The 15,376-nt window shown below is 42.9% G+C and overlaps 1 protein-coding gene across 9 annotated transcripts in view; it reads left to right on the top strand.

Moving 5' to 3' along the window:
* Nucleotides 1-15,376, top strand: part of rapgef1b (Rap guanine nucleotide exchange factor (GEF) 1b) — a 45,759-nt gene that overhangs the window by 13,612 nt on the left and 16,771 nt on the right. For 6 of the 9 annotated variants that reach the window (XM_086301161.1, XM_086301163.1, XM_086301157.1 and 3 more), the window contains exons 2-10: nt 8,574-8,719; nt 9,263-9,441; nt 10,914-11,070; nt 11,164-11,252; nt 11,345-11,503; nt 11,972-12,022; nt 12,598-12,712; nt 13,974-14,154; nt 14,502-15,008. In XM_086301161.1, the coding sequence (XP_086157287.1) occupies nt 8,574-8,719; nt 9,263-9,441; nt 10,914-11,070; nt 11,164-11,252; nt 11,345-11,503; nt 11,972-12,022; nt 12,598-12,712; nt 13,974-14,154; nt 14,502-15,008 (1,584 nt within the window). The remainder of the gene's footprint in view (nt 1-8,573; nt 8,720-9,262; nt 9,442-10,913; nt 11,071-11,163; nt 11,253-11,344; nt 11,504-11,971; nt 12,023-12,597; nt 12,713-13,973; nt 14,155-14,501; nt 15,009-15,376) is intronic. The other 3 variants (XM_086301159.1, XM_086301162.1, XM_086301160.1) reach the window with 3 other exon arrangements.

Below are 15,376 nucleotides of genomic sequence, written 5' to 3'. Positions count from 1 at the left end.
TGCACTTCAGAATTCGGTTGAGAATTGAATGGCCAAAGAAATTTATCATTTATAATTGCATTGCACAAGCAGAAACGATCTCCCACGTCTCATATGCTCATTTGTTAAGTGGACTGCAATAGACTCGAGCACTTAGTATCTGTATCTCATTTACTTGCTGGTTGAGTGGATTTGATGATCTCGGCCTCACTGTGGCTCCTCGTCGTTGAACTTCATGCTCAAACAGCACAGCTGGTTAACTATGGACTCCACCATTGCACTTCCTCTGTTACTTTTAAGTTAGCTGTTAGCCAGTGCCTCATTACTGTACTGTGCAAAAATTCCTCATTTCTTTCTATTTTGCTTCCAGGTGGACTTGAGCAACAGTTCTCCAGGCATTCTGAGGGTCTTTCAGAGTTTTTCTTTGACTGTTTGGCCTTCTTTGCTAATTTTCTGTCCAGTCCAGTTAAGCCACATGACAGACAACTTGACAAAAAACAATTTTAACTGTCTTTAGATACTCTGTTACTAGCAGCCTATTGCAACAACACATAATGTATTCCTTTATATTTAGCTTAATCTATTAAAAATGCCAAAGATAAGAGTTTGACAGGAATAAAACAGTATTTTTTGCAAGAAGGTGTTTCCAGAAGAGCTATCAATGAAAAACATGGCATAACTAAGCATGACATTCAGTGTCCTTAAAAACAAGTGGAGGACAAAAGAAGATGTGGAAGGCCTAAATAACTATCTAGAGCAGATGAACAGTATCTGAGTATCAAGTCTTTAAAAAATAGAAGACAAAAAAACAGCAAAGACCTGAAACAGGACCCGAGATCTGGCTATTCAGTTCATCTACCTGCTTTGGTGAAGCCTCATCAGAATTGGTGTCAGTGAAAGTGTGGCTGTCAAGATGGAACAAGGAGAAAAGACTGGGGAATGCCAACTTATGCAAGAACTGGAATAAAACTCAGTGGAAGCACATCATATAGAGTGATGAATCCATATTTGAAATGTTTGGTTCAAGTCATTGTCAGTATGTAAGAGGAGGTTAGGAGAGAGGTGCAACATAAGCACATACTGCCATCTGTAGAATATGGTGGAGGCTCTGTCATGTTTAGGAGCTGCTTTTCAGCCAGTGGTGTTGCGGACCGTGTCCAAATTGCTGCAACACCATCTGGAAAGCATTTGATTGGCAGCAGCTTCATTTTTCAACATGACAGTGATTTCAAACATGCTGCCAATGCAGTAAAACCATACCTGGATAGAAGAACAGACAATGGAACGATATCAGTCAGAGCCTGAACCTCAACACTGTTAAACCAGTGTGGGATCATTTTGATAACAACATAATCTAAAGAGCTTAGTGTGTTCTTCAATGAGTCTGGAGATCTATTCCTGAAGACTACTTAAAGAAGTGGCAAGAAAGCTGTCTAAGAGAGTTCCTGTTGTGTTGAAGAATATAGGTGCTCATAACTAATGTGAACTTAAAGTTAAGAATTATATAAATTCTGTTTTTGCCTTATATATAGTATTTTTGTGCATCTTTAAACAATAAATAAATCACTGCATTTACTTCCCATTTTTCCAAGCAAAATATGAAGAGAATGAGAGGTAGCTCAGACTTTGTCACAGCACATACCAGACCTTCCTACCTTCGTCATCCTTGGACTGTGGCTTGACCTGCAACACACCCACCCACCCACATACACACACATACACACACAGAGCCTGTGGTTTCCTATAGCGCTGCATATTAACTGTGGATATAAAGAGGATTCCTATTGAAAACTGAACACCGCCAGCAGGAAATAACCACTATAATGGAGAGAATAAATAATTCACTAAGCACTTAAATATTTCCTGTTGAATTTTTCTCTTTCCTCTCCATTTTTTTTCTCGCTGCTGTTCATCTTATGTGCCTCAGGCTAGCATCCCCCCCACCCTTTGCTCCACAGCAGGTCTTACTTCTTGTTCCGCAGTGTAACAGACAGCAGTTAACACTGTTGTCATTTTCATAGGTAAATAAGAGCTCAATGTAAGCAGAGTCGCTTATAAACAATGACATGGCTATTTACGTGTATCCCATATGGTGGGTTTCTGCTTAAGTGTGCCAGATTCTTTGTCTTTATTTAAAGAAGGCTGTGTAAACAGTAACAGCTATAGCTTAAAAGGAAAGTGGGATTAATGTGCATCAATTTGTAGAGGCTCTTTTTTTTTAATCAAGCATATTTGTGGCTGTGTGTATTTTTATATTTATGTGGGTGAGAGGAACATACCTATGTTAGATCTACAACCCCATCTAATCTTTGTAAAAGGGCACTTCTTATAGAGAACTCATTTATTTACATCAAATGCAGGGGTAATGTCATGATTCCATGTGACTTACCTTAAAATAATTTTTAAAAAGATATTTATGGGCTTTTTAACTTTTATTATGGCATGACAATTTAGAGTTTACACAACAGCTAGGAGAGAGCATAAGGGAACATACACAGCAAATGAACTGGGGTAGATTTGAACCATTTCCAGTTTGCATTGCAACTTTTTAGCGAGTGCAAAACAGCTGCAATGCTGTTTAGCAAGTATTCAGCGACTTTTTTCCACACAATTTGCCATCTTCTATATACATTACTGAGCGCTGCAATCTGCTAGTGACCCAAACAATTGCAAGGAGGCTTTCAGTGCAGTGCTTCATACCTCTGTGTGACAGTTTCACCTAGCAACTGCAAGCAGCCTCCTACAACTATTTGCCAACCAGCTGGGGAATACACCTTTTTCCCAAGTGACCAACGGTTACTAGGGGGTCTATAGACCAGTTACTGGTGTTTAGCAATCAAGACATAATGTGGATTGCACAACACTGGACATTATATTCTTCATTTCCAGTTAACACTTGTACAGCTGCTGTTATTGTGTATATATTTATTTATATTTCTTCATACATTCTTATATAGTTCTATATTGTGTATTTTGTTGTACAGTTATTTTATTTTCAACTTTAATTTATATATTTTCTCTTATTCTTTCCCAGTTAAATTTACCCTTCATTCTAATTTGTGTTGTACAGTTATTTCATTTTTAACCTTAATTTATATTTTATTCCTTCCTAGTTAAATTTACCCTTTTTAATTTTTCATATTTATTTCCTATCTTATTCATAGCCTTTTCCTTTTTTGTTTTCTTTAGGTCACGAGCAGTTGTCCAAGCATTTCACTACATATCGTACTGTGTATGACTGTGTACGTGACAAATAAAATTTGAATTTGAAATTTGAATTTGACAATGACTGGTAGCAATTTCCAGCAACTGCTCATAACTGGTCATGGATTATACATTTTACCTCAGTGACTGGTGGTTACCATGCTAATGCCAGCTGGTTTTTATGCCTGTGATTGGGGCCATAAGAACATGGATCCACACCAACCAGTTTTCGGACATGATGACAGAGTAAAGGTTTACCAAACTGAAACCTAAAGTAAGCTGACAGTCACGATTAGGTGTTAGTAATGGCACAGTTCTTAAAGCCTGTTGGATGTAACGCTATAACCGGTGACAGTTTGGTCAGATGACAGCTTATTGAGTTTATTAAGACTGTCCCAGACAGATGAAAAGATGCCCCAGCTAGCAAATCAAGTTAACATTGCTGGTACTGTGGGTCTTTGCTTCAAAATGTGTGCAACAGAAATGCCGTTATAAACTCAAAAGCATATTAACATACTGATGGACTGAATGAGTCCAGTGTGAAGGCTATGTATACATATACTTGTAGGTTTTATCTCTCAAGGAGTCTGTGTAAAGCAGAAAAAGAACTCATTTTTGCAGTTCATTCATCCTCTAAACATTTTCTATGCACACTTTCAGATCAGTTTCTCTCCCCCCACTTACCTTTTTCATATGCTGAACAGCTGTCACACAGTGACCTTTGTGACTCTCGTAGCGGTCGTCTAACAGGCTAAACACGTCCGCAGAGGAAGGTTTGGGGACACTTTCACTGAGAAGCTCCTCACTGAAGGGGTTCAGCAGGAGGTGACAGCTGTACATGTAACTAAGCACAGCCTCATCTCTGCTTTCCACCCTGTTTCGTCTTACTCTAAGCCTACAGGGCCAGTGAGAAGGGAAGAGGCCACCAGCTGTCCTGTATTGATCACACCTGTACTGAGCAGCAACCACATCAATCTGCCAGCCCGTCACACCCCGACACACACACATATGGCACCAGTCGTCATGATCAGCAATACAGAACGGGATTTTTTTTTTCTAATTTGGAAAATAGATAAATAAGATAAGTACAATTAAGAAACAAGTTGTTTCATAAATTGCAGTTTTTCACACTACACAGACTGCCATTAATAGCAGGGGTGGAATTAACCTCCTCCCACTCAGAGATACTGTATTATAAATAGAAAGGGGAGAGAGGGAAAAAAAACCCTCCTAATTTAATAATATTCAGTTTATGAGGAAGCAGCATTTCAAACACCTTCAGGTATGTCTTTTTGTCTGACAGCCTGTCAGGATTCCAAATAAAACTGTTTATTAAAAAACCATTTGCCTTGCGATTTGGGAGGGTCATGAGTTCAAGGAAGTTTTTCAAGATATTAATCACACTGATACAGAATCATGTTAGCCTGGAGGGATTGTGCTCGTAGCTATGGTTCATGTGGTGAGGCTGACAAAACCCTAGACTGGCTGCCTTTCCAGGTGGAATACTAAATAAACTATTTCTTATTCTAAATGAAATGTTCCTGGACAGCAGGTGTCTGTGGGTTGCCTTAGGGCAGCAGAATTAAATGCAGAGGTCTTTTCAGGCTCCAGCAAATAACAAGCGAAATATACACAAAATTAATTTGCGGTATATTGCATCCACTTACCTCTTTTTGCCAGAAGCATCCATAAATTTACACCCTATGTGTGTGTGTGTGTGTGTTTTTTTTTTTTCTGTTTGCTTATTGTGTAACAAAGCCTTCAGACAATTCAGCAGCTAGAAAGCTCCCAGGGAATCTGTTAACACCGCAGAGCTGGATGAGAACTCTCCCAGGCTTTGTTGAAGAGTTGTTCAGACTCAAGTGTTTGCTTTAAATGTCCCCAAGGCCTTTAAGAGCAGCAAAGTGTCTGCAGAGTTTAAAAGCCTCCAAAAAAGATGTTTACTTGTTAAATCCTTCGCTATTTAGTCTTAACAATGTCATTTATAGTCATTTTTTCACATATCCTACAGACTTGGATTTTTGCTACCAGAACTAACATGAACCGATTGTCATAAGGTTTTTACCACCGTGGCGTTCACATGAACTGTGAACTCATCGCACTGGGGATTTTTTTTGCGGGAGGTTTACGCGTAATTGTGAGTTTGCAGTGTGACGTGAGGGTTTGGGGGTTGTTTGGTTTCAGTTCTTCAGGGGACTGAAACATTTTACAATGTAAGAGATAAACCAATACTTTTTTTTTTATGGAAGCCTAACCCACTTTGATGTTTGTCAGTTAGGCTCTGCTGTTTTATTTTTTTTAGTTTTTACTTTTCACTAAAATGGATATGGAAGCCACAAATAGAAATCAACAAAGGCAAAGCATCACATATTAAATCTTCAAATTAATTCTTCTTCTTTTATCCCCTTGGTCTCTCAAAGCAGTTTTAAAGTAGTAAAAACACAAGTATTGGCTTTGAAGTAACATTTGAAATGGTGTAAAGCTGCGTAGATTGATATGTTGAAGACTGGAACCAAATTGTAGCTTTTAAAAATTGTTTAAAGCCTTCAGTATAGCGGTTGCACCAATTACTTTGATCTGCAAAATGGGGTCCTGGGTCCCCAAGGTTGGGAACAAGGTTGGTTTTATAGTTGTTGAGACATGATCCAAGTCCCAGTTTGGCCACTTATGTGCTCATCATAAATATGCCTAAAAACCTGAGAAAATAGAGGCTGGAAAATGTGTTGCATTTTATGTAAAAAGTAAAAACTGGCAGAAACTCTAATAAGGTGGATCATGGGATGCTTTGAAGTCTTTTTAGTGACGGTAATCTAACAGTGCCTCAGGTTGTTCGAGGGTTAAGTGCATAAATGTGCTTCCATTTGGACTTATTCATGGCGCTTGGGTGTTCGAGGTGCAGAAATGAATAGTCTCCAGTCTCAGTTTGGCACTGAGACAGTTTTACTGTTTTCCAGGCTGCCAGAATCTACGGGTAGCAGACTACAACAGTATTAGCGCCTACACAACTTCCAATTTTATCCCACCCCAAAACGGTTTAACTGTAAAGTTTCTTTCACTGTTTTGTTTCGTCGATGACTCGTCAGATCTGTCTGAGACATTACAACCAATGACATCATAATTCTGGCCAGCAGCAGGCAGGAAGCTGAGGAGAGGACCTGGCTGTGCACTCTCTCACAGAGGAGGGGAGGGTGGATACTTAAGGGGGGGCTGCATGACTATAACAGAGCACTTCACTGTGTTCTCCCTCTCTCTCTCATGCTTGCTGACTTTAACAGTGTCCATTTCTTTCTGTTGATGATGTCATTTTCATGCTGAGCCAGACTTCCAGTTCTTTCTGCTCCCAAGAACTAAAGAGGAAAAAAAAAGACTGGGTTGAGAAGTGAATAGGGGAGCGGAGGATTGATGGAACCAGCCCTGTGCGCCTGATAAACAGCTGAGCCTCGGGACCGCGATGTGGCGTCTGAGGTCACCAGCTGTATCGATCGTATGCACTCATTGTGCTCGTGTCATTGCTTCTCAGCTCTGGGGCTGGGACGATGCTGAGTTGCAGCTGTAAACGTGGACACAGCTCTGTGTAAGCTGCAGTTGAGTGAGAGGGTGCAGCGTTTTTGTGAAGTCCGACACAATCCCCTGTGCACGTTCCCAGATTAAGGGGATTCTGGGCCGGGGGGGGGGCGCTGAATTTATATGAAGGCTGATGTGCAATCAAAAACATACTCACTACTCTACATGTAGTCTGTGACTCTGTAAAGCGAAGTCCAGCCAGGAGAGTGTCTTGGCTTGTGGCAAAACTGACTTAACACTGTATGTACAGCCTCGGGGTGTAAAATAATCTCTCACGCTAGCTGTGCTATTCAGACCGTGCTCTTCTGGAGCTCTGAAGGACTACATCATCCCCTGCGGCGCGACTACAAAGTGTAGATCCAGACAGCAGTGCAGATGAGAAGGTTGTCCCTTCCTGCAGGGTCTTCATCGCACCGAGTGACTGCTCTGTCTTCTTTGATAAACTTGTCTTCCTTCTCCTTAAATCCTGCCCAGCTGACTAGACGTTGTTATTTCTTTACTCCACTGACTGTGTGAAATGAAGAGGCACAGCATACCAATAAAATATGCTATCTCTGTCACACGGTGGCATGAATTTACTCTCTCCCTGGAAACAGCCGCTCATGAAGTTACATTTGAGTTAGTTTGTTTTTACCCCAGGAAAGCAAACACGTTGAAACATCTATATGTGATTGATTCAACCGATTTGGATATTAGAAACTGGGTCAAATTCAGATTAAAATTGATGAGCAGTCATGAAAGAGATTTCCAGCAACTCTGCGTTTTGCTCAATCCTCTCTCTCTGCGACACGAATAACTTACTAATGCTTGCCCCATCCCGAAAAACAAATTCACCTGGAGTTTTCTTTTTTCTTTTTCTTTTTTTTTTTGTGTGTGAAGCTGGGATAAAAATTTAAAAAAAAATCCGCGTAAGAACAAGAGACAAGGGGTCACGCATGCCTAATCTCAGGAAATGCTACGGCAGCCGTTCTCACCAACATTTTTAATGAGAACACGAGGCCGTCCTTGGCCGTCCTGGCGAACTTTGGCTTTGCGCTGGGTGTAAAGGATGACGGGGATTAGAGATAGAACAGTGGGGTGGATGCTTGCGTGTCGTGTCGATCAATGGTGCTCTTTCCTGCTGTTGATTGCTATTCTGCAGTCTTTTTGGTTGTTTTCCTTCACGCTGATGGCCCCAGAATGCCACATCCCGCCGTTGCGGCGCTCAAGGGAGATTAAAGCAGATAAAGGTGTCATTTTGTCACTGATAAAAACCCACACTCGTCATGTCAGCTCCCACTGCTCTTATTAGTATTTATTTCCTGGTTCAGCTTCACATAGGAGGGGAGAGACAAAGAGGTGAAAGGACAACATGAGGGAGCACCTTATTTATGTTAAGGCTCTGTTAATCCTGGGATCAACTAAACCCTCACTGCTATGAACTAGTTGGAATTCTGCTAAATAACTCATCTATTATGAAGCTGCTGTCTCTGTAATCCTGTAAAGTCATTTTCATCTCTGCACTAACTAGCAGAGGCACACTCGTCTGCTTTGGCCTGGTCTCCCTCACATCTGTACAAATAATGAGCTGCTAGATGAGCTTGAGCAGCAGATTTGTGTTAGCATTAAAGACTCCAGTTTTCCCTTTTGGAGTCTTGCTGGTGCTCAGCTCCTGACTTGAGCACCACTGTGTGATAGTGATATCAGCACTTCACTGAGCTTGTGCCATCTGCTTACATCTAATTTCTATCCTCAAACCCCCTTCCTCACCCCCCACCTCCCCCTTGAGAATCTCTCCTCCGTAACTGACCATTCAACTTCCTGTGTTTTCCCACTCTCGTCCACAGACTCGCAACGGTCCCATCTGTCCACTATCACCATGATCCTGAAGGACAAGTTCCACTCTCCCAAGATCAAGAGGACTCCATCCAAGAAGGGCAAGCAACTGCAGCCCGAGACAGCAGCCAAGAGTACTGAGAAACCTACTAACAAGGTGTGTGTGTTTGTGTGCGCCAGCAGACATGTGTGTATCGTGGGAAATCCAACGCTTTCCCGCCTATTCCGTGTATTTGTTTGCCTCTTTGCGAGGCGATTGTTTTCCTGTCAGATGTTTTGTGCTCCTCTATTCCATTGTGTCCGCACGTGGGTTTCCCTGCTGGTTCCCACAGCCTCCCAGTCGCTGTGGCGGCTGGCTGTGCTTCAGCAGGTGTCTAAACCTATAAAGGCGCGAATGGAACCGCGCTGCGTCGTGAATGAACTCTGTTAGCTCTTAAAGGCTTTTGGTGTAATGAGTATATTCCTCAGCAGTCCTGCTGTGAAAGACTAGAGAGGCTCAAAGAGCTCTTTGCAGGAGCACCAAGATCACTCAAAGCCACATCACTTGATAGATGATGCTTTGAACTGTGAGCAAACCACAGGAGTAGCAGACCCAATGCACAGAGCCCAGACTAAATAGTAACTATTTACTTCTCTTATAAAAATGAACTTTGCAGTCTAATCCTGAGACACTGTTTTGTGGTTGTGGGGTTTTTTTTAGAAGGTTAGTAGGCTGGAGGAGCAGGAGAAAGAAGTGGTCAGTGCCCTGCGCTACTTCAAGACAATCGTGGACAAAATGGTCGTGGAGAAGAAGGTTCTGGAGATGCTTCCAGGCTCGGCCAGCAAGGTGCTTGAAGCAATCTTGCCCCTGGTGCAGGTAGAGGCACGGATACAGCACAGGTGGGTAATAGAAAATGTAGGTCAGTGTTATAATATTCTTTCTGCAGTCTTTTTCCCCACTTTAGATTTATATTAGTGACACTGTATCACTTCTCAGTTTATTCTTATTATTCTTGCCTCTCGAAACAGCTTGTAAAGTAGCTCGGTCACATGTTCAGACTAGAAAGACGCTGGCTTCCTGTCAGCGAGGAGCTTGTGAAGATTGATAAGTTCGCAGGCTCCCCTCGAGGCTCCCCCGATTCGAAATCTGAAGTTGTATAAGCTCACATCACTCGCTGCCCTCTCTCTCTCCATTAACACATTTCTTTTTGTGGAACAGAAATTAATTTCAGCTTTGAGATATATCAGCCCGTAGCACGAGTCAGTTTGCTTTATTTCCCCTGTGTGTTTGTTGTTGTTGTTTTTTTAAAGTAAGCCCAGCTGCAGTTTTTTGTGGACAGCTTTTGCCAGGACATGTTGAAACTTCTGTCTTTGTCTTTGTGCCTTTTTTCTCACCCATCGTTACAGATGAAGTACGGAGGTCAAAGGTCAGAGCACTGTGTTTAGAAGCAGTTGATGGATTGTTGCTGGAAAACTGAGCAGCAGCCATATTTTAAGATTTGAACTCAATCTTACCGAGTCCAAATCTCGACAGATCCCAGTAAAAGTTTACATTATAGTTACTTTACAGCTCTAAGTTTAATGTCTTTTGGCAAATGAGCTACAGTAAGTAAATATTGTTTCATAATATTAGCTGTTAAGTTTCCATTTTAGCGATTAAAACCATTTTTCCGTTGGCTACATGTGTGGTATATTTGGTTTCAGGGATTTAATTTAATTTGAGTCAAATAGATGTAACTCCAGTGAGAGTTAAGTAGAGAGCTTATTTGCTAAAACTGTATTAGTATATACAAAGTCTAGTCAGCCACATGAATTATAATCACTCTAGATCTCCTCAGCTCTAGCGTGATCTACGTCCCATACTTGTCCAATCCACCATCTCCCTACTTCTATAGCTTCAGTTCTCTCCCACTCGCTTAAGGACTAAGCCGTGCAGAGACATTGGAAGGATATTCCTGCACTGTGAATCAGTCGCTGCGTGTTGGTACAGGCCATTGCCACACCTTAGTGTTAAGTCTCAAAGTATGATTTGCTAAATGGTGAAACAACACCCACTTCCCTACACTCTCCTGTTAGCTCTAGCAGCCTTATTCCTAGCCTCAAGCTTGTAGCCTAAGCAATTCCAACCAATCCCCCCCCCCAAAAATGTTTGTTGATAGACAGTAGATAGAATGTGTCTTATTTCTGTGATTTTTCTCACTTGCAGCCTAACATGTTCCCCCTCCTCCTTCTCCTTCTTCACGCCTTGCTGTTGTGCCCTCTTGGATCATTCTCCTTCCTCACTTTTGCTCTCCCCTCCTGTGCATGATGTGCGTCGTATCTGTACTGTACACCACCGACCCCCCCTCCGAATTCCTCTTCTCATCAAACAGTTCGGCGCTGTCATCTTGCCACAGCCGCGTATATCAGAGTTTGGCCAACCTTATCCGCTGGGCCGACCAGGTGATGCTTGACGGGATTGACTTGGACGATAAGGAAAATGTGGCTTCTGTCACCAATGTCATCAAAGCGGTGCTGGATGGAGTAAAGGTATGGGCCCTGTGCTGAAAATGATGTGGCAGTGTGCTAAAGTGGAGTTTTCAGAGGAGACTGAGACTGGCTGCGTTGTCTGTCTGTGAACAGGAGCTGGTGAAGCTGACCATAGAGAAGCAGGAACAGCCGTCACCTACCACACCTAATAAACCAGCAGCACCTGCTGTCACAGCCGAGAGGTGAGCGCAGAGCACACTCGCAGGACTACGAAGATTCAGGCGCTCCGAGTACGTCCCGTCACTCAATCTGCTTTTTTTCTTTACGTACGCAGCAGCGTGTCAGCAGAGATGCCCCTGATAGATCGGGAGCAGGAGGTCTCGAGTAAGCCGGCTCCGGCAGCCGCTCCTGTGGAAGCTGCCCCTGAAGTACCAGACGTGGAAGTAGCACCTCCCAAACCACCACTACCGGAAGCCAAAATGGCTGAGCTCAGGTGAGGGTGAAAGCGCTCCAGCTGCGGGTGTGATATTGCGGATTGTCTGTGTTTAAGTGAGCAGGGCTACAGTATCAATACTTCTCCCAGCTGAGCAGACGTTGCTGAAGCGTTCGCTGTGGCGATAAAGTCCGTAGAAACCAAAGGATTTCCTGTCGCCTTATTTTTGTCTGGTAGCTTTGAGGCTGTGCGGTCAGAGGTCACCGAAACTATTTTGTGACCATTTGTACCGTCGCCACAAAGCATTTATTCGTTGCAGCTGTTTCAGTGTAACTTTTCTTTATTCTCAAGTTGTTTCACGAGTAACAAATAAGGAGGTTTGAACTATTAACACTTTTTATACTCGAGCCTTAAAAATCTGAATCAGTAGTTTGTTTGTTGCTCTTCCTTCCTTACTCTCTCTGCTGTGTCTGTCATTTTTTTTGTATTTATTTATTTATTTTCCCATTTTTTGGATTCTGGGAACAGAGCACAGTTGAGTGCCGAGGCTGGCCAAAGGAGACCCTCTCAGAAGGAGAAGTATGTTAGCCCCATAGGATCATCTGTCTCCATAATAACATCCCACCCCTCCCCCCTTCCCCATAAAACTTCTGGATTGGATGAAAGTGCTTTTTGATTTGCATGGTTGCGTTGTTTTAAAGTTTGTGTCATCCTGGGTATTCCCTGAAGACCTTCCCATCCAATCAGAAGACCACCCAGTGCATGAGAGTGTATGACTGACCCTATGAAGTGTCCTTTTTCGCTGGCCTCCATGTCATGGTCGCTTCTGTTCGCTCGTCGCCTCATTTGGATGATATTAACTCACTAAGAGAATTTAGGTTTGACAAGCAGGAGAGAGCCTAACATGAAACACTCTCACTTTTCATCTCACTCTCCAGAGGAGGGATGATAATGTGTGTGTGTTCATGTATATATACATCTTTTTGTTGTTGTTGTTTTTTATGTGTGTGTGTGTGCGCATACATGTCAGGAACCGCGTGTTCTGCGTGCTTGCCTGATTGACCTTTTTTTAACTTTGAGACAAAACGCTCATTGTTCCTGTTTTGCTTTCTTTCTTTTTCTTATTCTGCTGTTCTCCATTTATCCGTCTGTAGTCCTCCACCAGCTCTTCCTCCTAAGAAGCGACAGTCAGCCCCTTCACCTACACCAGTGGCAGTTGTCGCCCCGATGAGCCGTGGCTCCAGCCTCCCGTGTAGTGACCACAGACAGGTGAGGCTTTAACGTCCAGTGACGTACAGTACTGTGCAAAACTCTTGAGTCACCCCTCATTTCCTTATATTTTGCTTCCAAGACACCTGAATTTCTTGTCATTTTGAGCATTAGTTCTCCAGACTTCCATGGCTGTTTTTTCACTCTTTTTCAATCCAGTCCTTGTACCTGACCATTTTAATATGAATAGTTTTTTGTTTTGTTTTGCTCCGTTTTTTTAAGGCATAAAATAGAATTTTTGGTTTTTCACCAACAAGGTGAGTCCAAACATCTATTAGTTGAAAACCTGGTGTGGAGTATCTGAAAGTCGTGTCCTTAAGAAATAAGAAAGAATCCAGTAAAGACCTGAAACGGTACCCTGCCATTCAGTTCATCGGTCTGCTGAAGTCTCATCACAAATGGTCTCAGTGGAAGGATGGTTGTCAAGATGCCATTTATAATGAAGGAGGACAGGGAGAAATGGATGCCACGTTACACAAGAAATGGACTGAAAATTAGTGGTAACATGTCAAATGGGGTGATTAATCCAAATTTGAAATTATGTATTCCAGTCGTCATTGGTATGTACATGAGAGAAGGTCACAAGAGGTGAGGGTCTACAGTCGTCTGCAAAACATGTTACTGCCATCTGTAATGGTTTGGGGCTGCATTTGAGCCAGTGGTGTTAGAGATCTTGTCAAAGCGGATGGAATTATGAACGCAGAAAAGTGCAGTCAGATTCTGATCCATCAAACAACACCATCTGGAAAGCATCTGATTGGCAGCAGCTTCATTTTCAGCATAACAACGATCCCAAACACACTATCAGTCATGGAGTCCAGACTTCAACTTTATTAAAGCAGTGTGGGATCATCCTGACTGAGAATGCAACAAAAGGCAGCCAACATCCAAAGAAGAGCTTTGAATGTCCTTTGAGAAGCCTGGAGAACTATTCCTGAAGACTACTTAAAGAAATCAGAAGGAAACTTTGCCAAAGAGAGTTCAGGCTGTGATCAAGCATATCAAGTCATATTGTATATACTTGTTCAAACTGTACAACCTCCATTTTTGCTTTGTGTACTGTATTTTCATGTATGTTTGCACGTTTCAATAAATCACTGCACCTGTTTCCCATTTTCCTACAAAATACCAATAGAAAATAATGGCTCAGGACTTTTGCACAGCACTGTATTATAGCATCCCATTAGTTTACTTTAAAACCTTAAATGCAGTAGGTATTTGTAGGAAGTAAACTAACCTTTCAGTGTCTCTGCAACAACAGGAGTATGAACAGGAGTTCCTTCAGAGGCGTTTCTCTGGGGGAAGCCACTCGTACGGTGGCGACTCTCCCCGTCTTTCACCGTGCAGCAGCATGGGGAAACTCAGCAAATCCGACGAACAGCTTTCTTCCATAGAGCAGGACAGCGGGCAGTGTTCTCGGAACACCAGCTGTGAGACGCTCGGTAAGAAGTCCAGCTATTCAGCGCTGAATTGCTTATTTTATTTCTTATGCTGGTCAAATTGCTTGCACAAAATACTAAAGATGGGTGCATATTTAAATGTTAACAATGTACAAAATCAGGAAAAATATGTGCTTTTTTTTGCACAAATAGTTGACAGAAAAGTAAAAAAAACAGTCAAAAGTTCAACTGTGAGGTAATTATGCTGTGTTAGCTCCTGCTATTATAATTGACTAAAGGGGGTGGGTTCCTTAATATTTTCAACACTAGTTGTTGATGAAATACGAAGAACTAAATAAAAAAAATAAAATGTAATGTAAATAAAAATCATCTTCTCTTTATCTTTGCAGACAACACAGATCACTACGACCCAGATTATGACTTCCTCCACCAGGACTTGTCAGCTGGGGAAAACTTGCCCCCAATACCAGTTGGGGGGTGCCTCAGCCCCCTGCCCGAGTCTCACAGCGAGTCCTCTTCCCCCGTTCCTGGACAGCACCCCTCGCATCCACGCTTCAGCGCTCCCCCACCCCAGCACCAAGATTACTGGACCCCCCAGCCCAATCAGTCCTCCCGCATCAGCGCACCCCCTGCCCTGCCGATGAAGAAGCGGCGCAGCACCCAAACGTCGTCCTTCTCCGACAGTGGTTCCAGGGTGCTGTACGAGCGATTCCCCTCGCAGTACGACAACCTGTCGGAAGAGGAACTTCATCCAACGCCACCGTTCCCCCTTTTCACACCCATCTCACCCATGCCCCAAACAAATGGGGGCGTGTTTGTTTCCCAGTACGTTGCCAGTGAGAATGCAGATGTCCCCGCCAGCCCACCGCCACTGCCAGAAAAGAAAAGCAAACACAGTAAGTGAGGGGGGGAGAAAAGGGGCAGGAGACATTACGATGCAGCTGTTAGGTCTAGAAAGAAGGACGACCTTTAAATGAGTAAAGTAAGATTAAAGGTTAAAGACTGAAGTTGAGATTTGGAAAAGGACGCTCAGTGCACTTTGTCATCCACTTGTTGCACCGCGGTTTATGTCAAGGAAATATTCCTCTGTGAATAGAGGCAGGAAGTGAACACCAGGATGTGCTACAATGGGTTCGGCTCCAGGGGCACAGAGGGCAGTGGATGGTCACTTCCTCGCCCGACTGCTACATCACTTCCTCTCATGCTACTGTATTATGTCATTCCCAGCAGCAGACTGCCCTTCCTGCTTTTTTAATCACATTCC

Source organism: Aulonocara sp. 'chitande type north' Nkhata Bay, linkage group LG7 (genome assembly GCF_057382095.1).
Source record: "Aulonocara sp. 'chitande type north' Nkhata Bay isolate Kocher_YH1m ecotype deep benthic linkage group LG7, A_spYH_male_GT1.1, whole genome shotgun sequence".
Classification (NCBI taxonomy): domain Eukaryota; kingdom Metazoa; phylum Chordata; class Actinopteri; order Cichliformes; family Cichlidae; genus Aulonocara; species Aulonocara sp. 'chitande type north' Nkhata Bay.
Note: the sequence above shows the minus strand (reverse complement) of the source record. Positions and strands in the feature narration are given on the sequence as shown.